This window comes from Opisthorchis viverrini (genome assembly GCF_000715545.1).
Source record: "Opisthorchis viverrini unplaced genomic scaffold opera_v5_40, whole genome shotgun sequence".
Lineage (NCBI taxonomy): Eukaryota > Metazoa > Platyhelminthes > Trematoda > Opisthorchiida > Opisthorchiidae > Opisthorchis > Opisthorchis viverrini.
The window spans coordinates 1,652,352-1,676,332 of record NW_008751694.1 but is presented as its reverse complement, the minus strand read 5'-3'; the positions used below and the strand labels follow the sequence as shown (position 1 = coordinate 1,676,332).

Sequence of the window (23,981 nt, the reverse complement as noted above, 5' to 3'; positions counted from 1 at the left end):
GTGTAGAGATAGTGCTACAGCTTTAAAAATATATAATTCAGTCTTGAAAATGCCCGCAAAGGCGCCACATATTCTTCTGTTTTTAGTGCAACTGTACATAAGCAGATATCATGTATATTCGCGGAGACGATAATGTCGTTAAACCACACTGGGCTCGTCATAGTTACTAATCCAGCGTAATAGGATCAATAAATCCCGTTCGAAACGGTCACAACTAAAAGGATTTCTAGCGTGAGTTCACAAATGAGCTGATGCATTATACCACATCCAAGAGGAAATATTAAGTGAACCCCTGGTGCACGCTTGCACTTTCGTCATCGGCGAACCCCCCCCCCAACACGTACGTAAGCATAAGCAGTTGGAGATTTTCACAAAGAACGCATACCGAAGTATCTGTGACTAGTCGTGGTTGAATTCAATCACACACCTTGGCAACAATTTCCTGCAGTAGGATCAGTAATTGCTGTATATCATCCAAATCAGCAAGTCGAGTTGCCTAAAATAATGGAACTATGTAACGTCCTCTTGACAGTGTCAAACCGTAATCTGCAGATTGCACGTGTCTCTCCACATTGTTTCCAATTAATGAAAGGTGGTTTTCACAGTGTTTCAGTGGTTCGGTGTAGAGATAGTGCTACAGCTTTAAAAATATATAATTCAGTCTTGAAAATGCCCGCAAAGGCGCCACATATTCTTCTGTTTTTAGTGCAACTGTACATAAGCAGATATCATGTATATTCGCGGAGACGATAATGTCGTTAAACCACACTGGGCTCGTCATAGTTACTAATCCAGCGTAATAGGATCAATAAATCCCGTTCGAAACGGTCACAACTAAAAGGATTTCTAGCGTGAGTTCACAAATGAGCTGATGCATTATACCACATCCAAGAGGAAATATTAAGTGAACCCCTGGTGCACGCTTGCACTTTCGTCATCGGCGAAACTCCCCCCCCCCCGAAATCTTTCCATAAGAAATCGAAACGTTCACAGCGATGAATTCCCACGGAACCACTGCTTGTTGCATAACAGATGTCATGTTCTCTCAGCACGTGGCTGATGGAACCTACGCCATTTGTTATGAACCTGAACAACAACGAGGTTTGTTTTGACTGTTACTCTTACCCAACAGCTACGATGCGTGGTGAAAGGTTGGAAAAACCCATTTCCTTTCTTGTTCGGACACGCCTAGTTTACTCTCCTCAGTCCAATTGAAAGCTGCTACTGTACTAGTTCGGAGAATCCGCAAACACAGCCCATGGGAGGTAGTTTCGATTAGAACTTACTGTACTGGCCAACAGTGTCCTGTTGTGATTTGATTTCCGTTCACCTGCATTATTTTCCTAACCCCAACTTCTGATGAAAGGTGTTTATTTTGATAACTGCGTGTCCCACCGTCGCCGTAAGAATCGCTTGCCCGTGAATCCTGTGTAGGTGTAAACGAATATCTGGGCACCTTCCAACTAACTTCTTGAAGAGAAACCAGCGTGCTATATGCAGTTCACTTTTGGCTCACTTAGCGCCGGACACCAAGCACGTGTTACAACAGCCTTCATGCCTATCTATAAGGTTTCTAAAGTTCAACAGAATGAATGCCATTTGACTCTTGGTCTCCGTTCATTTTTATCGGAACAGCTCCCCCTTGTAGCGAGAATAGGTTTTTTCCAATATTTTAGCTCCCAATTTCATGATTCATTGACAAAAGTGCTACTAGGTGTTAGACGAGACGGCTCAGAGACTTTTATCTCTGAAAGTAAGCAGTATGACCCGCTGGTAACTACAAGTCACTTTTTTGGAGCCAACTGTGCTTGAGCTCTGTTTCACTAACTAGTTTGCTAATTTTTATGTTTGCTTGCTACTACCTGTCCCTCTTGTTCAGGCGGATTCGGTGCTGAAGTCGATCGAGACTAAGCGTTGTTTCTCACGGTGCATAATGCATTTGGATATGGACGCCTTCTATGCCTCAGTGGAGATCCGCGATCAGCCAGAGTTGCGTTTCCATCCGGTGGCTGTAGGCAGCAATAGTATGTTGGTAAGACTACTGGTAACAACTGGTTATGTACCATTTCCTTCTTAAATCAATTTTAGGGAGTACAAAACTGCTGCGGTGATAGGGATTCTACCGCAAACTCTACCGGTCTATTTAAATCTTATTTTTATCTGAGTGTTTGTGAGTAGCTCACTGCTGCTCAGGTCAACCATAACAAGGACTACATCCAGTATGACAAAAATGCATACTGGTGCAAGTAAGAAGGCTTTCGCTGGGGAGTCATTTGTTAGAAAACGCCAGCTAAGCAGTTACAGACTATTGGTCAGAGAAGTAAAACTCTCATTTGCATCATATTTACAAAAACTGGACATCCATCTTCTACTGAACGCGTCTTCTTGAACTTTCCTGGATATTCATTGACTCCAATCATTCATCGCTCAAATCCAAGCAAATGTTACAAAGCTACTCCACAAATTCCGCAACAGATCTCCGCTTTTCAAGAGGCGCAAAGCGAAATTCCACGAACAGCACATACTACTCGCGCGCTTCCCCATTAGTAGTATCACCATTACACAGGTACATTCTAATAAAGCTATAAAGGTGCTAAGGCTAGTAATTAGAAACCTCAAAAATATGGAGTTAGCAATCGTTACTTCGTCTTTTTAGTTTCACTGCCCTCGCTCTCTATTATCACTGTGATGGTTTCTAAAGTTTGGTACTGTTCGTGTAGACCAAATCATCCAAGTACTGTCTATCTGCGGATGTGCTCAGAGGGTGTATCAGTAGCATTTTCATCAGCAGCCGTTTTACATGACAGCCGAATTTCAAATGACATGCAATGTTTCAGTTGTGGTTTCAGTCGTTTTAATCGCCTCTCTCTTGAGGAACTAATCAATCATTTTAAGGATGTATCTGCTCTGGTCTCCTTGGAAGTTTTCTTTTTCGATGGAGTAGTGGTTGAGAACTCCTAGATCGCCAAATCGTCTTTGCTATGGAAGCTTCTGCTTGAGGTATAGAACTGTAGTACTCTGCAGAATTTCGTACCTTTCAACTTGTTTACTCAGGTGCGCTCGGTTTCTACACTGACCGGCTTTCATTTTCCCTGGTACAATTCCATCTGTAATTTGGTTGGATAAACAAAATAGAGCAGAATAGCCCCTGCAGCCATTTGCAGTCTACGTTCCTTCACCTGTCGGATGGATCACAGAGAATCAACAGTATTCCCAGTCGACCTTGAATTTCTTTGATGGACGGTCAAGTATCCGTGCTTTTTTTCTACGCGCTTCAGTAGTTTTCATGTCTGCCGTATCCATTTCTATCTAAACGAAAAGGCACCAAGTGAAACCCCTATCGTGTGTGTTTTGTCCGAATATCACCCAACCCAATGTAGTCCACAAGCAATTACATCGCTCGCCGCTTCGGTGTGCGTCCTGGACTCCCTGGATTCCTTGGCAAAAAACTCTGTCCTGACCTGCGTATCGTACCCCCCGACTTTGCTCGTTACACAGCAGCTAGTAGGGTGGTTCGAAGTGTGCTACGACCGTATGCGGCAATCGGACTCACTAAGGATAAAACATGTGGTGGGCCACCGGGTTCCGACAACGAAGATGACCACCCGGTCGCCATGGTTACTGCTAGCTTGGACGAGGCTTATTTGGACTTGACTCAGCACCTGAAAGAACGTGTCAATCTCTCCCAAGAGCAACGGTCCTTTTGGCCTCGACCAGCTCCTTCCGCTCCCATGCTTGTCTGTCGGTAAGTTTACTTCAGGTATATATGAACGCTTTGGATGAATGAGTGGTGGACAATTTACCTGGCCATTCAGGTACTCTGTCCGCCTCTTCTTTCGCTCACAACCAAATGGCTGAATTTCACTAGCGCCGTGGATGACCAGTCTAAACAGACGTTACCGCTCTCACAAACTAGGAATTTCAGTGCTGATTCAATGTAGTCAGTTAATGTAAGAAAAAAAGTATCATCTGATCACTTGATCTGACAGCTAGCTGATTTTGTTAGTACAAAAAGACAAGGTAGAACGCGCCCTGGTGAACAAAACCCTTTCGGCGCTTGGTGAACTTTTGAGGTCGACTCCGTCTGGCAGAATGAAGTGTTGAAGAGCTGTGTAGCATAGTACAGCTATTTCATCCCTATTGGTCATATCGCACTACACGAAGAAGGATGGAACCGGCAACCTTTTGAACAGTAGTTGAACACCACCGTGGGAGCCGTGGGTTGCTGGTCAACAGAGTCAACTCGCATGCATGAACTGTCTAAATACAACCCGAACAGGGTGAACAAAAAATAAGTGGGCAGGGATTCCTGTGACATCTGATCAGCAACGGTTATGTTGCCTAAGTGTACCGGCCTCAGGTGAACCAATGCTTTTAACTAGTAGCTTGTACGTAGCGAACTTGGCGTTTTAAATCCTGATAGGAACCTTCTTACCCCTTTACAACACGCGACATCTGACTAACCCGCAAGAGTGGGACAGTGTACCCGCCAGGAGACACTGTTCATGATCTCTTGCTTGCTGGGCTAGATGGAGGATGAATTTTATCCCCAGTAGTCCACGGAAAGGGACCTCCAGAGAGAAAGGGGGGTTGTGGTCTCTTTTCGGAAGTGGACTCTTCCAAGGTGCATAAGCCACAAGTATTCCGTCCAAGGACCCCAAGTATTGATAGTAGCTCCAGGGGACTGGCCGAAAGCATCTTCTGAAGGGCGCTCGTAACAAAAGGAAACGTTGTACTGTATATGTCTTGATGATCGGTGAAAGTAGCGTAACCAAACCCGGGACAAGTTTGTCTTACCGCTGTCAGTCGACTGTGTTCGGGGTTAGGATACAAAAAATTTGGATGCTTGGAGTTGACATCCTAGTCTTTGTTGCGGCGTGGGAAGGAATTTCGCCTCACAAGGACATCGTGAATGGTCTTTGAAGTTGGGGTTCATCTCTCAGAAGGTATCGGGATTGCTCTAATTAAGGAAGTTGTGTGTTCTGGAGTACTTCGGATGGGCATTTTGTCAGTTAATCTGCTGAATCACACTTGCTGTGGGACCGACTCCTGATAGTGGCTATTGTTTAGACCCTTTTTCCTCTGCGACTCCACATATCTGGGTACCTTTGCTCTTAGCTTCAGGCTGCCTCATGAAGGCCGAACATAATCGACAAGAAATCGGTTGGAAACAAAGAAGTTTGAAGATCTGAATCTTTTCTCCTCGCTGAATCTTGGAACCTTGATACTAACTCCACTCTTGTGTTGCCCACGGGTTACGTAGCCACCCACAACAACAAAACCAAGGTTTTTTGGGTAATTACTGACTTCACGCGAAGAGGATGCTAGTAAATCTGGTACCTAGAGAGCGCCGAATTTCCACTTCGCCTTGTTTTGTAGATGTGATGTGATGAAGACCTGTTCTTAAGCTCATGGTAGAGAAATAGGGTTTATATACTCATCATGGAGACCTCGCTCTGCCTGTTATGTTATTGGCAGGGCCGACCGATGCTTACCATTCCTTGATATGTATCTGCTGTCTGTAGGATTTCTGGGGAATCTGGAGCTGCTCATCCTCATGATCCTGAATGTTTTAGATCCAATTCATGATTCCGTGGTGCTAAATTCATTCATCTAAGATCTTCCATTCTGTTTGCGTAACATGTTAGCCGCTAGACATATGTAGTTAGACATTCATGTGACTTCGTTGGTCGAGGTGTACTTCAGTTACTTGGCAACCAGGACTGTCTGAAACCAATGTTCCACTGATCGCATGATCGTCTGGCGCCTGTTGCATTATGTCGACATGACCTGAAGGTAGCTTTACTGGTTTAGTAGTTTGACATGAGCAACTGTGGTGTTTAAATTATGCGTGGGCGTGATGGCTCAGATAAGCTCAAGAGTTTGGGCCGATTCTCGGAAGACAGACTAAGCATTATTGACTTTATCCTGGCCCGCTGTTGTACGCCTCATCCTGTTTATCAGAGCTATGGTTTTCAGATTGTTCTGAATATCTTGTAACACAAGACTTCAGTTGATATCTCCAGAGCGGATTAGCTACCTAGATGGACTGTCCAGATTAGGCCATAGGTGGCCTTACAAGGGGTCCCTTGATTGGGTTGCAGCTTCGAATTTGTTCCACCAGTTTGAGCGAACTTCAAACAACAACTTGGCAGTCATCAGTTCACTAGCTTGCATCCTATGCTTTCATCGTTTTAGTATGATCTGATGTGTTTTTCCTGTTAATGAACAACCCTCGGGTTTGGCAAAAAATGCTCAATGAGACATAGAAAACGAAGACTGTGAGGGAATTCTTTTCTGAAAATCATGTTGGAGGTATGCAGTTTTACGTAAATTTATTGAGATCCACTTACCGTTGGCATAATAATAGAGATCAAACACTCATTCAGACCGACAATGCGACAAATATGTCAGACGCGACGTTTACAGCAGTGGATGCATTAATTAGGCATCTGAACTAAACGGTGTGCATACTTCCGCTCTGTCCGGTTGTCTGCAGAGGTCGGGCTTCAAAACCTTGATTGCAATGGCTTCGGTGCTTGACAAAAACCGCTCACAGAATGTTAAATGCTTTCGAGTAGGCCATTTGGGGGCCATTTTGGGCTACACATCCAGAGGTTGGACTGTGCCTTCGCGTAGAGGATCTGGAACGATTTCCGAAATTTGCTTACGCAGACGTATAGCGTCACGTCCTAATTATGGTGCATCACAGAGGAGTTAAAATGAACTGCAGAAATGCCTTTTAGTCAGTGAGGACAACTGTCGGCCTTATGAACCGAAAATGACTTGTTTATAGCAGAGGAAAGCATTCGAGTTATCATTTTGACAGGTCAACCTAACTGGCCTTCATGCGCATATTTTGACTAGCCGTTCTTCAGTTGCAACAATGTAATAACAATTTCAAGGACAAGATTTGGTTGTCCTCTTCAGTTGCACTTCTGAATCATAATGACTATTGTTCATGCTCAAGGGAACGAAGCAGATCTGTCGATGCGCGGGCCACATTGCACGAGCATGCCGTTCCCTTGTTTGAGGTATATGTCACACAGAAGTTGAATCGCGCAACAGTTCACGTTTAACTTGAACCTAGAAAGTGTTGGCCGAAATTCGGCGCAAGAGGATCATATGGTTGCTTCGTTTTTGGCTTTAATATGGGTCGTTACAGAAGGATTGTCCGCTAAATGTATACTTTTCAGCTTCACAACAAGCAAAGTTTTATGATTGGAAAAAGGAGAAAATGAGACAGGTAGGTAAATTCAGGGTTAACCTACAGCAAACATCCAGAGAGCCTGATTCTCAAGCAGTAAGCAAGATGATCGGTATAGAAACTGGCAACGTGAACGGCGCGAACGTCGATTGGCAGCCCTACTTTTCTGCCTTTCTAGTCAGGCACGGATGGGGTCATGTAGATAACGCCCCGGAAGGTGAACCGCATCAGCAGCACCATTGCTTTTCGTAACAATCTTCATTCCCTCCCGCCGTGTCATATCCTGCCCATCCGTGGGTTTCCGCCACTCCGAATTTGATACGGAAACAATGCTCTTCTCGAGTGACGATAACTTGATCTGCGTAGCACTTGGCCCAGACACCCTACCCTGTACTGTTGGATCCATCCCTTCGGTGACCTACCTTCCGTTACATCAGAGATCCTTCTCCTGATCAACTCACTCCTGCTTCGCTGGTTCTATCCGATACCTGCTATAGTTTTGAGAAATCGGCGGTCAAAGACCTGAATATGTCTTAAGTTTTCCATTCGAAGTGGCCAAGTATCGCACTGCTATAACAAGAACGCGCACAATGTAGTCTAATGTACGCGTCCTTTGAGACTCAGTCGCCTGTCTTTTGGCACCACAAGTGGCGTGAAAAGGCGAAAACAATTCTGGCTACTGCGATTTCGAGATACGTGTAGTGTTCCACAACTCCCAACATCACTCCTGGAATTCCTACTAACGTGTTGAAATCCTGTTGAAGTCGCGCAGCATGACCTTGAAGCTTGTGTGTTCAAGGCAAATAACAAATGTTTGGATGACCTTGGCCAGTTTTCCCAGTAGTAAATGCGTTTCCTGCTCTTATTCACAAAATGAGAGCAATGTTTTCTGGATATTCCAGGTTGGCAGGGTTTTCAATTGTGTCCAAGGTCATACACTTCAACGCATCACTGTGCCAAACTAAGGGAACCCTATATCTTCTGAACCTTTGTAAATGATGTCTGGTGTTCTGTCATTTTGCGTGGTCGCATTCCCCCGACTTTGAAATGCAGGTCAGCTACTAATTTTTGCCATTGCACTGTCCATTTGATGAATTCGACGAAATCTTTCTTGTCGTTCCCGTAGCCTGTGCTCCTTGTATGGAGTATTCCACCGTCGAACTTAGATGTTCGCAGATGAGGTATGGTGGTTCAAACTAATAACGTAAGTGTGAGTAAAGATCCCACATCTAAACGAAGCACCGATTTGCCAGAAATAGTTCGATTCTAAACGTGGAGATCAGCGTAGAGGCTCTGTCTAGCCGGATGGCCTGATAATTATCTCCGAACCATCGCATTCCATCCTACGATCTACTACAACGGAAGCAGATGACGCACCAAGTGTAGGTAGAAATCGTTCAGCTATAGCATCCTTTCGGTGCCTAACTGCCATGCCACCCGAAGGTTGCACGAGGGCTGGGGTACTGCCAGGTTGCCCAAGCCCAGACAGGGGAAGTCGAGAGGAAGAGGTCGGGTTTGAACCACGGACCTTCCGGTCAGTAAATTCGAGCTCTAACCACTTGGACCATCTCGCCCCCAGTTACCTTGTATCCACTAGGTAGAGTTAGGACTTTGGATGTTCGTTGGGTATTCGACGGAATATTCGAACCTAGTGGTTGCAATATATACCCAGCTGGTTGATCATATGGACGCCTAAGAACCTGCAAAACCTTTGTTTTTGGTTGCCGTAATCATCCTATGTTATTCCGCATATGAACATATGTATCGTTCAAATTAGCAGTAACTTTTTTGTTCGGTTTTGAGGGGTTGAATATTCTGGTTAATCCGTACTTGTTCAATTGGCCGAACGTTTCTTCATCCAGAATGTTACTTGATGTTTGGATTGTTGACACCAGAGTGGTTTTACGATTATCGGTTATCGTAGAACACAAAGGCTCAAGTTTTTTTGAATTGAGGTACCAAGTTTTCGCATTGATTTTCTCAGGTAGATTTGGACTGCGAATAGCTATCCTTATACCAAAGACGATGATCCCTGTTGTAAACGATTTAAGCTATTCGACGGATTACAAATAGTCGATAGGCTTCAAGAAAGGAACTAAAGAAACTCGAATATCATAAAGTAAAGTGGATAATAGTTCGGCATCATCCTACAACAGTTCGATTAAAATAGTCGTCGATATTTAGGCACAGATCCTAGAGGTACGAGTCAACTTTTTTTAAAGAAAAACGCAATCCTCGTTCTTATAAAAACCCATCTAAGTTCAAAGTAATTGAACATTTCAAGAATACAATGCTTCTTGAAATGCGTATTTTTATCAACGAAATACATATGGAGGTTGTGTATAGCATAGGCTCCTTTCGAAAATCCGGTTTCAACACTGAAGGATGGAACCCACGGTTCCCCAACATCTCAAGACGGTAGACAATTTCCACAAGAGTTGGAGGCTTTTTTTCCCTCTCTAATCTCAGCAACCGAAAGTGTGGAGGAGAAGGCAACAGAATCTCAGTATGCTGAAACTCATGCATGTACTCAGTAAGGATTGTTGTTATTATGTTCACGCGACACACGTGACCAGGTGACTCATATGCTGTTGGTCCCCACGCAAGAGTTACAGTTAAATGGTTCGGTGGTCCGTGTTTCTACATCAGTTATGTTAGAAGGCTACTTTAATATACGTCCTTTTTTATTTGAAGCCCTGTAATTCAAAAGTAGAACGTCTCTTCTCTTGACATAACACGCTACTTATAAAGTCGCTGATAATTCACCACTGATGTGGCCCTTCTTGGCATTCACCAGGTCTCCAAATTTTCATTTGATGCTCTGCTTGAACACCATATTTCATACAAATGATCAAGCAAACTTGCTTGCAAACTAATCTGGTCATCCCCAACTTAACCTGCATATGAGGATATTTCGCTCAGAACATCGTTTCGTTTACTCAGCAAGTGCACATTCCTCGAGTTAACTGGTGCATCGACAAACTTTGAAACAGCACACCGAAGCCATACAAGTGAACTCGACCAAAGTCGTTGTACTCTAGCAATCTGAAAAGTTGAAAAATCGACTGCTTTTCAACACCGTTCAGTGCAGCTTTAACTGGCTGAATTGAAACTGCCTTTTGTATGTATCTATATAGGATCGTACATGTTAGTGCTATATATTATCATAACGTATTATACTGTATCTTACCGACGTCACGCATTTTTCCATTTTCTCGTTCATATTTCGACTAGGTCACCATTTGAGTGATCAACAAAAGCAAACATTTTTGTGTCGAGTGTGGCTTCTTGCTAGCATTCTTTTCCGTTCGCTTTTCTCTACATCATATTTCGGCAGTCTGTGCATTGTGCAGGCGAACTGCTATGGCAACTTTCGTTCTGTTTCTGTGAAATTGCGACAGTGCTTTTTGAGTTAAATCGTTTGGTCTGGGAACGCTTCAACGCAACCAGAGCGATCAACCGTATTCCGCACCACCACTTCAAATTCACCTTGAAATGAAGATTGCCACTATTCGCATTTCTCGTGTTTCGGTCCTTCGTTACGCGTTTGTGGAATCCCTCTGTATTCGTGAAAATTCGTCCTTTGTGTACGAAAAGTTTCCTTGACCTCATTTGACTTGGCCTAAATTGATTGGCATTTGTGGGGTTTATCTTCATACTCCGAGCCTCACTTTGTACTTTTACGATTAAAAACCGTACCTTACGCACATATCGGCCACGGTGGCATTGATTCACTTCACCAGAACAGCTGTCTTTTTGTCCTCTTTCAATCAGTTTTCGTGGGACCTAGAGGCAGACTGTGGATCGCAACTCGTGGTCGCGAAAGCCGTCACTGTTGATACTCTAATCCATCTGAACTCTGCTCAAATGATTTGTTAGTCCGAATATTTCATAGTGAAATTGCTACGGTATCTCCATACGATCGCAATAAGTAATGTCACTTCGTCATCCATCTATTTCTGTCAACGTTTGTCTGGTCTAAGATAGTGTACTTTGATATTTACGAACTTCACTCATCGCTTTTGCCTCCCTCCTTCCATCCAGTGAATTTACAATGTATTTTTCGCAGCGGAGACTCAGATACTAATTGGGATCTTTGCTTTCGAATAACCTCGTTTAGATGCCCAAATCGGACAAAGATAAAGAGTGCAGCTCATGGAGATAGTCATACACAATCTTGTACCGTGCAGATGCAGTCTCGGGTATCAGAACACGAATCTTCCTTGAACGAGGAGAACGGAACAACTACATCCTACACGGCAAACATGCTATCCGATACGGTGGATGAGGATTTGGCAGTCTGTGAGAACTGTGGACTTCTTCTTCGATCCGGCCGTCGTGTGTTTGGTATCACAGCATGGGAAGCAGCACGCGAAATACGGTTTCGCATATTTTGCGCAACTCGACTGACTGCCAGTGCCGGTGAGTTAGTCTGTGGATACGCGAGTTGCACCATCATGATGAATGAGAAACACGCGGGCGGCGCTCAAGGGCGTTTGTCTCCCATCCATGTGTGTGATTTTATTTTGTCCTTAGAATGAGCTCACTGGTTAAAACCATTGTTGGCTGTGTCGCTACAACTCGTACTGTCTGTGGGAAGCACGACTAGACTCATCAACTAGAGTGAGAGAAATGAAAAGTGAGTAGTTAAATATATCCTATCAGACGAGCCGAAATGAACGAGAATCAATGAGTCGGTCTGTTGTTATCACTCGTAACTGCATAGCACGTCATATACGGATTAAATCAAACTCACGCTGCCGTCATTTTATTTCGACACACGTTATGTACTAACCAACAGCCACTTCTCCTATGGCCAGACACCGAGAGGGAGTTGTAGCTAGCTGAATAATCATTCACGATCAGGGCACACATCCATCCAACCTCCCCTGCTGTTAGATCAATCTTTTTAGACCGTCGCTTGCTGAGTGTGGCTGTCCTCTTCTTATTCTGTGCAGACGGTATCAGCTGATACCAACAGTTCCCTCATTCGTAACACTGAATTCCAGCTAAACTGTCTGTGTATCGCTTTATCGCTTCTTTAAAACTATATATTCTACTCATGAACATCCGAGGTTTATCGACGAGGACTGTAGGTCCTTCAAATTTTTCCTTCATCAAGCAACTTGAGGAATCGCACATCTCATGAAGATGTTTGTCCCTCCAGCGAATTTCCCCTCTCATCCGAATATCCACGGCAAAAGAGAATGGCATTAGATAACTGGTTTTAACCAAAATCCCTGAAATTTATTTGACTGGCATCATAGAGATAACCTGACAGTAGAACGACCACTTGATAATTTTTAACCACAAACATTCTTTCAATACTGGATTCTTTGAAACTACACAAATGAGGTCAAAAGTACTGAGTTCTCGTCCTGAAAGCCTCAAGAAATATGCACCAAATTCCACAAGTATTCATTACCGTATGCAGGACCCCATCGAGAATTAGTACTGATACGAATGACTGGGGTAATTTCTGCTAACAAAATACCTTACCGTCTGAGGTGAAAATACCCAGTTTACACATTGTTGAACATTTTTCGAGAAATACACTCATTCGCAAATCAATTTGGTTTTCATGAGAGACTCAACAAAATCGCTCGTTTATGACATTCTAGAACTGAATGTGCTGCACACAGGCCACCTCATGATTCAGTTGGCACGATATTCGAGATATCGCAGTATATTTTGATAAAGGAAACCACTCACAAGGTTGCTGAAGAGTTTCGAAGAGTTTTCAGCAACCTTGTGAGTAGTTTCCTTTATGAGAATCTCACATTCCTCAATTATTCACACCGTGAAAGTTTAGTTGTAGTCTTGGTCGCACTTAATCAAGCCTGAAATTTTCTAAGTATTGCCAAGCTATTGATCCATTTTCACGGACTGGTAAAGTTATCCTTGTAATCGCAAAAAACGACCAGGTTGAGGCTACAGCCAGTCGCTGGCTCGTCTTTTCACCAAAAAGGGCCAACGGCGCAGTAGGCAAACCGTAACCGGTCGCTTGCAGTCATTGCCGTTTAATGCGATGGTGTCGGCATTTAGATATTGCTTTGGTGTGGAAAGACAATAATCACTGCGCCCTAGCCCCAAGGCAAATGCAGGTAGTGGCCAAGTCAAAAGTACCGTTACGTTGTTGGAAGTAGGCCCTGGTGACTGCAGCTTTGCGGTTTAACTGAAAGCATAGTTGCATTTTGTGTGGTCAGTGGCCAAAAACTCTTGAGTGTTATTCGTTTCCGGTTCGGATAATGCCGGGCGCAGGTCGAACTTAACGAAGCGAGCCGTCACAACCCATATTATCAAGAAAATAAGTTTACGTAAATTCTGTTTTTATATTTACCGTGTCGCACAGTTTGTTTCAAGAAATGACTGATGTTACTAATAATGACATTGGTTAGAGAATTTTATACTCGCGAATAGCGGCTTTTGCAAATGTATAGAGTTATTTTCGCACATGCCTTGAATCATGGATAGATAGATACTGGTTCCCGGTACACAAGACTGTAGCAGTGTAGTTACGAACACAACCATTTTTGAGAATTCCGGTCCATTTCCTAGAACCGTAATGGTTGTGAAAGAGCATTGGAGTTCACACAACTGTAGACGGCTGCAATATATAAATAAAAAAAATAAACGCAGTTTAACCTGTGCATCGTGCCTCTGCTCCGTGCTCCAAATCATGAACTAGCATGTATTCACTGCTTGGTGATTCTGTTGGAGCCAAGTTACCAGTTAAATTCAGGAATATGCGGTAAACTACCTAATTTTATTTGATTCTCTGTCCCTTGTCTCTATTTAACCAATGTGGGTGACGTTTGATCAACATTTGTGAAATTTTGGCACAATATTTCACTCCCAATAGGCAGTCTTAAACGGCTAGATATTAGCAGGTCTACTTTGTCAAAGAGCTTAAAATTACCTGTCCTCCTATCTATGTAACAACTAATATTCCTTAAGTAATACCATGAGTTTTTTCCAAAGCGTTTTGCTTTCAAGATTGACAGTAATCAATCACGAAGGGGCGTTAGGCTGTCATTCGTCTTTTTCATTGTGAAAGGTTGCTTGTTGCTTGATTTACAGGCGTGTTTACCCGATGTCTCCATATCTCCAGACCTCTATGTGTTGTTGTTTTGCTATGGAATGTGTTGCAACAGAGCAGGTAGCGACCTTCACACGCCAACATGCTACGTACTCTCTAAATGCTCAAAAAGTGATTTTCCAGTTTATTTTTATGGCTCTAGTGCAGAACCAAAAAGCTGATGGCAAAATGTGATGTTCATTTAAAGCCTCTGTTCGGAGCTATTCCTTTACGTATATATCTGGTTTTTGTCCAATTTGGTTTACAGTGCATCAGCATTAAGCAGTGCCATCCCAGAGACAGTACGTCCCACTTTCTTATCACGACAATGATCACTCGCAATATTTGCCTTAGTTTCCGATTCTATCTCATTCGACAATCTCAGTACTTGTATATTCGTCGGTTTATCTTAGCGTTTAGTTCGGAATAGCTCAATGGCTAAGGCGCGCACTTACTGAGCGGAAAGTCCATGCTTCGAATCCGATCCCGACATCTCGACTGCTATTATCTAGGCTTCGGAAGTCTGCTAGTATCCCAGCCCTGAAGCTTCCTTCTGGTGGCATGGCAGCTAGACACCGAATGGGTTTTACAGTTGAACGATTATTGTTTTTATCATTATTAGTATCTGTTCGTGACCAGCTTTCACGGTCTACTTCACACAGTACAATTATTAACCACTGGTGGGGATAGTATATTCCCTATTGTTAGCGCAATGTGTTTAACACGAGTGAACATGCTTTGCGCTTGCTCATCCTTGTGTCAATGTAAGTACAACTACTCACAGAGGCTGATGTTGTTTCCTCAACAGGAGCGCGGGTTATGGTTGAGGGGGAATTCCGTTGGATACTGTATCTATATCTGTCTCTGGAGGGTTGCTTCTAAGAGCGGGTCCTTTCAGCATTCAGCAATAGTCACTTCGATCCTCTGCCACGTTCCAAAACCAATGAAATTTGTTTGTTGTGCCTTGTTTGGAAGAGTCTCAGTTTCCTCGTTTGATGCTCCTACTTCCACCGTTCGTTGGAGCGCATTGAAGCAAAACCACAGCTGCCAACGAAACCGAAATCTAACTTCTGTGGTGTAGTGTCGCAGTAGGCCCACACATTTGTTCGTAGTCCCATTTTTTTCAAATATCTGAGGGGTGAATATACACTCATTTGCAAACTAATTTGGTTTTCCGAGAGACTCACCTGGAACCCAGCTGAATTTCTCGTTTGTGATGTTTCCAAGCAACGGAATGTTCTGCACCAGAACGCCTCATATTTCAGTCGCTACGTTATTCGGGATATCGCGATACATGTATACTTGTAGCGAACTACTCATAAGGTTGCTGAAAATCCGTCGACAGCGTGTTTATTACTCCCTTGTTTACCAATTTCCCTTTGTCAGAGGGGCTGACCTCAAGATCCCTATCAATCAAAGCATGAATTCTAGCACACATCCATAACCCACAGCCTTTCTGTTAAATTGATTGGTGGGTGTTCAACTGAAAAGGGTGTCTCAGGTGAGAAAAGAAGTCAAGGTTTTGACACAACAGCATTATCCTCTACCAGTAAGCAGTGAATATGAAAGGTCACGTCAGGTCACGTCACCTGTGTGGGTAGCGGGTCTACCTCCCGAAACTTAACAATACGGCTCAACTTAGCTGCCACATTCCTCCTAAACCGTTTAATCGGTTTCAACGAAATAGAGTGAGGCGGAAGCATAATTAGATAACCGTGGAAACTAACTGGCTCCGGCAAGGACGAATGCAGACTGTCACGAATGATGCCACACTTCTCTTAGCATTGACAATTGGTTTGAAATTTTTTTGATTGTGCCCTTAAGCAAAACTCTTTCCCTTTGCAAAGGCGTGCTTTGCTCGTAGGCGTGAGTATGCAAGCTTTTCGTTGGGAAACTTTTTCTCTTCAAGTGTGGTAGCTGTAACAAGGTTTTAATCTTATCGACAGGAGACCCAACTGGAACCCACCTGAATTTTCTGTCTATGACTTTCTTAGACAGCTGAATGTCCTGCACCAGGCTGCCTCGTGTTTCAGTCGATACGATTTTTGAGACATCGCAATACATTGCATAGACGTAATACATTACTCACAAGGTTACTGAAAACTCTTCAACAGCCCACGACCGGTTTCACCCTTATTGAAGCTCATCAGGTAGGCGCAGTCCCTGAGTTTCCGTCGATATTTTGTTCTACTAGAACCCAAATTAGACAGATTCCGACACTTACTTTCATTTATATATCACTTTGGTTTTGACAGGAGACTTATCTGGTACCCAGCTGAATATCTCGTTTTACTTAATCTCTTAATCTCTCATTCTGAACAAAGTTGGATGTGTGGATGTTTTGCATTCTTCTTGACAACCTGCTGAAACGTGTTTCCCAACCCCAAACCTAATTTTGAATAACAGATTATGGGAATAATCAGTGAGAGAAAACTTGGCTAATTACCGTACATTTTGACTGCTTTATTAGTTTGGATCTGGGTTCATTTATCGATTTGTTCGGATTTTCGCCCCCCTAGGACTTGGACCAAACACGTTGACTGCCAAAATTGCGTCTGACTGGTGTAAACCTAGTGGGCAGTTCGAAGTTGCCCGAACTTCGGAGGCAGTCACAGAATTTATGCGGCAGCTACCTGTTCGAAAGGTACAGTTTTCAAACGTATTTTCCACTGTTTCACTTTTCGGTGAATACTGTGTCCAAATGCTTACTACTGCACATTGACTTTTGAATCCCTATGTCTGTCATTCATCCTAAACCAGCTAACGTTTGGTTGCTAAACGCAAGCTGATTCGTTGTAAACTGACCCAGATACGACACGAATTTGTGGCGTCGTTAGGTACCACGTCAGTTGGTTGTTAGCATACTCTGCACCGTCTTAGGTGCTGTCACTGAGCCCCTGAGACTGCGTACCTGAATGCTGATAGGCTGTTCAAGCTCAGAGACTGTGGACGTGTCATATCAACTTGAGCGTCCGAATAGCTGAGGGCTGCACGGCATATGACCTTGTATGTGACACAGATGTGAACTGTTACCAACACACCAAAAATTTCTGCACTGGTGGTCGAAGGCCATCAATCTGAATATCACCAATATTACTGCGATAACGTCGACTACACTGCGGAGCTTAGCCTAGTGACCCTGGTATATCTACCGATATCAATACTACTCACTCTCAAACAACCAGCGGTTTCATTGAATGCAAAAACCATTGAAGAAACGGACTGTATGACTTTTGAAGTCGGTGGCGCATCCTGCTGATAATATGCAGTTATAGTACGGACCATTTTTCCATTCATTTGATTAGGGTTTTCCTTACTCAACCATATTTTGAAGTAATACTTGCCCACAATTGCGCATACTTGAAGCATTTTGTAGTTTTCCGTCAAATACACTTTTAATGAAGTATCAATGAAGAAAGGACTCAAAGGGCTCGTTGTCATCGGTCGCCGGTAGTTGTTGGCATAATGCGTTAACACGCTGCAATGTCACTGGTGTATCCACTCCACCCTTTGAACCGATCCCCATTCATTGACTTTAAAGTTTGTAGCCTTTCGACTTTGTTGCCCCGGAAGTAATACGAGAGCGTCGGTATTTTCATTCTTGTATTCAAACAGAATAGAGGATGCCATCTCTTTTGAAGTGATCGCTCAGTAAACTGCCATAGCAGAGGTGGTCGTCCTTTCATCCACACAAGACCAATTTGTTGCAAATGCACAAAGACTCCGTGGAGTTTTTTGCACTAAATTAGCACTCTCTGGTTCTTTCCTGTTCGTGGTAGTCGGTGATTTCTGTATATGGTTTACCTTATTGCTAACATCACTCGGATTGGGTGAATTCGTGTGTATCCGGATCATGTGTAACTGATAGGACTGGGGAGCTTTCTGAAATTTCCCACAATGGCTCTCCGGACGTTGTAGGCTGTTTATCAAAGGAACCACAACACGGCGGTGCGTGTGATAATAAATATTACCACTGTGAGGTCATCAGCGCCTGTGGGGTCATTAGTGTTTCTGCATCAGATCACTGTGATTACGCCACTATCTGTGTTTTTCGATGAAAAGCAGCTCACCACACCACATGAGTCATTGGGTTAGGATTACCAAAGTCGTTCTTCCTAAGACCTTCTACATGACCGGACCTATTTCATCCACCATGCACTGGCTGTAAACTGTCACGAGTTCCTGGAGAATTATCCCATCTTGTAATTTGTGCTTGTGCTTATCCTCGTCACGTATACGAACTTCATGAGGAGGCGGTAGTGAGCATGGGGCCTCAAGGCTTCCATTCTAAGTAGGAGGGTAAACCCTTCAGTGTCAATTCGACGTCGATTCACGAGTATTGATTTCATCACATTCTGGTGGGTTTGGCTCCTCCCATGAGTAGCCATCTTCTCCCTATTTTTCTCTTCGTATATGAACGGCACATCAGCCGTCATAATAATCGGAGATGCAGAATTTGATGGATTAATGTGAATATTATCGTGTCCGGAAAATCACGGAGAAGCACTCAGAACCCTCAGCGAGCATCATGAACAAAGTTGATTTGTTTCGGTTCTGCACTTGCTAGGTCACTGTCGACGAAGCGAAGCGCTTATCTCTGCACCGAATTCACTTCAGCAAAGGGGTACGCGACCAATGTTTCTGAATCCTGATGAGTCCGATAAGTCAGGTCTAACCAAATGCTGCTTTTGTAATCTAGTTATTTCCTTTAAGTGAAAGTGTTGAAGATGTTTCGATACTCCACTACTGGTTAAACTATTTTTCGAATTCGTCAATGAGTTTCCCTTAATAGCATTCCGTGCGTGAGCACGAAATGTGTAGAATAGCAAGTTGTTCGTTTGGGGCTTGTGCAATACACATAGCTGTTAACATTTTTCTGAGCGCAAGTGCTTTTTACGAGGTTGCTACGTGGTTCTTCACACAACCTCGCCATCGATCCCACCCACGCAAAAAGTAGAGTGAATAAAAGGTCAAACAGAATCGTTGTTATTGTTTGTGCTTCCTTCTTGCAAGTGATGAATCACAGAGAAAGATAAAAGGGACGTTTTCAATGTAGGCAATCGCAGGTGAACTGATGGTTACCGGGACACAGCATTCTCGCTCGGTTTGTGCCTAATTCCACATGTTTGCATTACTTACACACGGGTCTCACTGGATTAGCAGTTGCATGAGTTCCTAGCCATGCATCATGTTTCGCAGTGTTTATTCACCTACTGAGTAGGAAATTAATTTTGAAAAGTAAACTGACCAGTAGTCAGGAGAGATTCTGGTGAATAAGAATGAATCAGGTTAATTTTATCCTGGGAAGCGATTTGGTGCACTTGGGAGGGGTTCGCTGCGCATTGGAAATTAGCCACTGTCACTCCATAACTGCTCATTCCCCCGGAAATATGATTGCTGACTTTCCATGTTAGTTGTTGATAATATGATAATGTTCATGTTACACGTCGACTTTTGTTGCACGTTTTCACTGCGGTGGGCATCGTCTCACAGATATCTCAAATTTCGAACCCTAAGTTGGTGTTTTCTAGAGTCAAACATCACTGACAGAGGTGCGACATAAGTCTCATCTTGAAACGGTCGATGTACTATGCATCCATCCAGGGAAGTTTTCTGTAGTTGGTCACTCCATGTAGAAAATATGCCACACTTTTCGGTAATTCTTGCAGAAATATGGTGTCAATTTTTAATCGATGTAAAGAATTCACAACTGAACTGTGATTCCTAACAGTCGGCATTACTAGCTCAGCCACTTTGGGAAATGCATCCTTACCGGCTATCCCGACGTGCCCTGTATTGTTTTTCCGTTTGAGCATGAAGAAGTATCGTGAAAGCCAGTCAGCAGTGCGAAGAAGAAACATTAAAGATGATGAGTAGGCTGTCTTTGACTGGACCGGTTCGACTTCCTGTATAAAGTCCAAGGAACGGTAAATTTTCATTGGTAGAAAATTGGCTGACATGGCACAGAACTGAGTGGCGCGCCTAAAGTCCAAGGAACGGTAAATTTTCATTGGTAGAAAATTGGCTGACATGGCACAGAACTGACACCAGTGGCGCGCCTTTTCCCCGTTTTGTCACCGTGATATTTTCTTTTATATCTGTTACTCCGTTTTCGGAACCTTCTTCATAGCTGATTTCATGTACTGTTATACTATTATAAACCGACCTGGGCCAAGTGTACAATGTATTCCAAATTCGAAGCGCTTTCCCTGATAGAGAAAGCCGAAATAACGGAGCAAATCACAGTGGTTTTATAAACACTTCACAGACCTCAATGTTGTTTGCTGTTACCACTACCGGTCAGAACCATTTCGCTCTTTTTATGGGATCTTCAACTCATCCAATGTTTTTGGTGCTTGGATTTGGTAGTGACTCACCGGGAAATAACTAATATCTGCCTATCTGACTTGTAAGAAACCGAATTTAGAGCAAGATTTTCTCGCTAGTTTTGGATACGCCACAATCTTTTTCACAGGTTAGCCAGAGACTGACCGCATATCCCATGCTAACAACAACATTTTGTGTATGGCGATATGTTGGGTTCGTTCAGCTATCGATGCAATCCAATTTCAGTGTTTCCCTCCAATTCCAGCAGTCAAATCCACGCTGTTTTATTGATCCGTGTCCTTAGGTTATTTACATCGTTTGTTATTGTCTCCAACCTCGCGATGTTTGCTTTCTAGCCTTTTTCTATGTTGTACTTTCAAGTCCAACCGATAATTGTCTGTACGAATAGGTTGGCCAACTTAATCCGGTAACACTAAATGTTTCCGAACGTGAACCTGCGTCAATAATGAATTTGAATATAAAGGTTGGGAAACGTGTTAATCGGTAGGTTTGCGTTTCTTTGCAGGACTGCATTTCGAAACACTACTTGGCATTTTCTAGCTCAGAGTGGTCACACCTGGACTCCTATTGAGCAATGTGTGAATTTGTTCCAGGACATGCTATTTCTCCTCAACTTGTTATTTTCGATGATTGAATTAGCACCTAGAGAACTTGGTATATACATCATGCACATAATGGGAAAGAAATACCCACTGTTAGTGTCTGCTAACTGATTACAAACAAAGTGCAGCAATCAACGGGTGTGATGATGATGACAGTTTAACTTCACCGAATAAAATGTCTACTGCATGTCATGAGCTCTTCTGTTTGGATGAAGGCGTTCAGCCAATCCAGGGGCCCGAAATGCCAAACCATATTAGGCTCCCATGTTTTGGGCAACGGCCGGGTGGCACGATGAGCTCACTGTCACGTGTACAAACTCTTACCGGAATTCATGCTACCAAATTAGTGTCTTCCAAAGGTTGAGAATCAAATGGGCGTAAGAATACTTGAACTAATTTCAAGTTTACTCTAAGTCACCGACATTCATCCTCACAGGCTGCTGCCGTTTCCCGATATTGCTTCTGTCTTTTGCAGCCAAAAGTTCGATATCTATGAGAGCGCGCAAAAAAGGGGCACTTTGTTTTGCTGTAGTCCATCAGAATGATCTAATGATTGACCAGCTAGACACATCACGTTTTGCAAACACTTGCCCGAATAGATCCTATGGGTAATCTCATGGCGCAACAAAGTGGAATAAAAATGGCATCTCTGGCTTCCATTTAACTAGATGCGCTGACTAATTTTGTGCACTATGCTGTCACTTTTTGCTTCCACCCACACTAAAGAGTAGGCGGAGGTGTCTTTTTTGGTTCGGTGGGTTGAACGGTGAAAGACCAAGTTTGATAAGATACCTTTATGTGAACACGTTTGCAATCAATGACGACCGTATGGACAGAATTACTTAGTGGTGGTATTGTCTCATATTTCGTCCGATTGATAGATTGTCCTAACAAGTCCAGCGTTGTATCAGAAAACTTATGACGTGATAATCATTACGAAACTTGATAATGACTCCACTATTTTTTCAATCATTTTTACAAGGTTCCTGGAATAGGCCACGTCACAGAACGACGTCTGGAAGCTTTCGGGATTCGTACTTGTCGAGATCTTATTGAGAAACGTGGCATACTGTGGCACCTTAGCAGTCGTTCCGCCATGGCGTATTACTTGAGAATCGCTGTAGGTCATAGCGATGACGACTGGTTACCGTGTTCTAATCCCGAAATTCTCACTCGACCTAACGATTCTAACGTACTTGCATTATCCGAAGGGGATTCCAACCAAGGGCGTTATGAAGTCGATCGTAAAAGCATGAGCGTCGAAAGGTAAGTTTACGTGCCGACTGTTGTTTATTTGATGCCTAACAGCAGCCCTCGGTTGATAGCGAAATGTACCGCCATTGTATTCATTTGCATTTGTCTTTTAATAGGTATTCTTCGGATGTGTCTAGCAGGTGGCTTCCACCTAATTCTTTTGGGCTATCTACTCGTAAATGGTTCTACGGAATCTCGAATCAATCCGAATTCTTCGCAAGCTGATCACAATAAAGGATTCATGTTCAAGCTAATACAAGCTTGACCTCGGAGCAGCTACGCATACTCACTTAGACTAAGACCGATTTGATTTGTCCCGCCCGCAACACTACAGTACGAGCGAGTACATCGTGTTTATTGTCCGTGTTGAAAGAAGATCATCCAACATACAATGTTTCAAGCAGTCATGGGAGGACTTACATACAAAGCACCAGTATTTATATGCCCCATAGATGCTCTAAGGTGGCCACAGTGAAACGTAACCTCAAGTATTTGAACTGAGAATGATGAAGTGCGGCTGGTTTTATTTAACTGCTTTTTTTACTATTTTCCCTAACACAGGAATCGGCGAATCCAGCGACGATGGCAAAAAGATACTAAAATGGGGAAAACGGTAGTGGACGGTCGAACAATGTGTATTAACTCTATCAGTAGTATCGTACCATGGACCTGAAAAGTCACTTTTGGAAACGAATAGCTCGTACATCGAAATAATAATAGCTCGGGTGCGTTAATCGATTGTTGTTAATCGGCTGTTGTTGCCGTGCTCGGTAAATAGGTCAATAGTCACCCGGTCTACAAACTACCATTCTCGGAAAATACTGTGAGTGCTTTCCGCATAAGGTTGAAAAAAATCTAAGATGGATGTCGAATTTAAATCTATTTATCTCAGAATAGTTTACCAGCAAGGTGTGAATCAACCAAATTTTTGCTTTCCGGTGTTTTTTTTAATAAAAACGTTTCGGAGTGAACTATGCGTTGATTGCTATCTCTCGAATGCATAAATCTTAAACTACTCTCTCAACTTTTGCAAATGAGAGCAGACACAAGGCATGTGAGTAATCAACTTTGATTTTCGTTGTGTCCTATCCGGGGCGCATCGAATGATCTTGCAGTAACAAACCCCACAAATTTTTACTAAGGTGGCAGCTGTCATTAGTTGTTATATTCTGCACTCCCAGTCAGTAACATTGACCCTGTCATTTGCGTTATGACTCATCAAGGGAATGAGAATCGACTGTTGGTGCATGGTTACATGGAACTCGAAGTGAAAGTTTAAGAACATTGTTTCGGAAACCGTTCGGTTTTATTCACGAGATTTGCAATTCCTCCAGTCGGGTAACACTGTTCAATATCAATCCACTGTGGTTAAATGTCTTATCACTTCTGCGCACTGCCTCATATTGAGATGGATTGTAATGATTGTTCTTCCTTACGATAAGCCAATACAATAGCTTAGAAGCCTAATACAAGTGTAGTCTAGCGCTGATAT

General features: G+C 43.2%; 2 protein-coding genes across 2 annotated transcripts in view; one reads left to right on the top strand and one right to left on the bottom strand.

Annotated features, from left to right (window-relative positions):
- Positions 1-23,981, top strand: part of T265_02897 (hypothetical protein) — a gene marked incomplete at both ends in the record, with an annotated part of 49,325 nt that overhangs the window by 5,474 nt on the left and 19,870 nt on the right. The window contains 5 exons of the mRNA XM_009167250.1: positions 1,880-2,032; positions 3,381-3,745; positions 11,328-11,629; positions 16,805-16,929; positions 22,218-22,501. Coding sequence (XP_009165514.1) covers positions 1,880-2,032; positions 3,381-3,745; positions 11,328-11,629; positions 16,805-16,929; positions 22,218-22,501 — 1,229 coding nt within the window. The remainder of the gene's footprint in view (positions 1-1,879; positions 2,033-3,380; positions 3,746-11,327; positions 11,630-16,804; positions 16,930-22,217; positions 22,502-23,981) is intronic.
- T265_02898 (hypothetical protein) lies at positions 8,505-14,848 on the bottom strand (the record flags this gene model as incomplete). Its single annotated transcript, XM_009167251.1, has 2 exons — positions 8,505-8,735; positions 14,741-14,848. The coding sequence occupies 2 exons, from the start codon at positions 14,846-14,848 to the stop codon at positions 8,505-8,507; spliced, it is 339 nt and encodes a 112-aa protein (XP_009165515.1).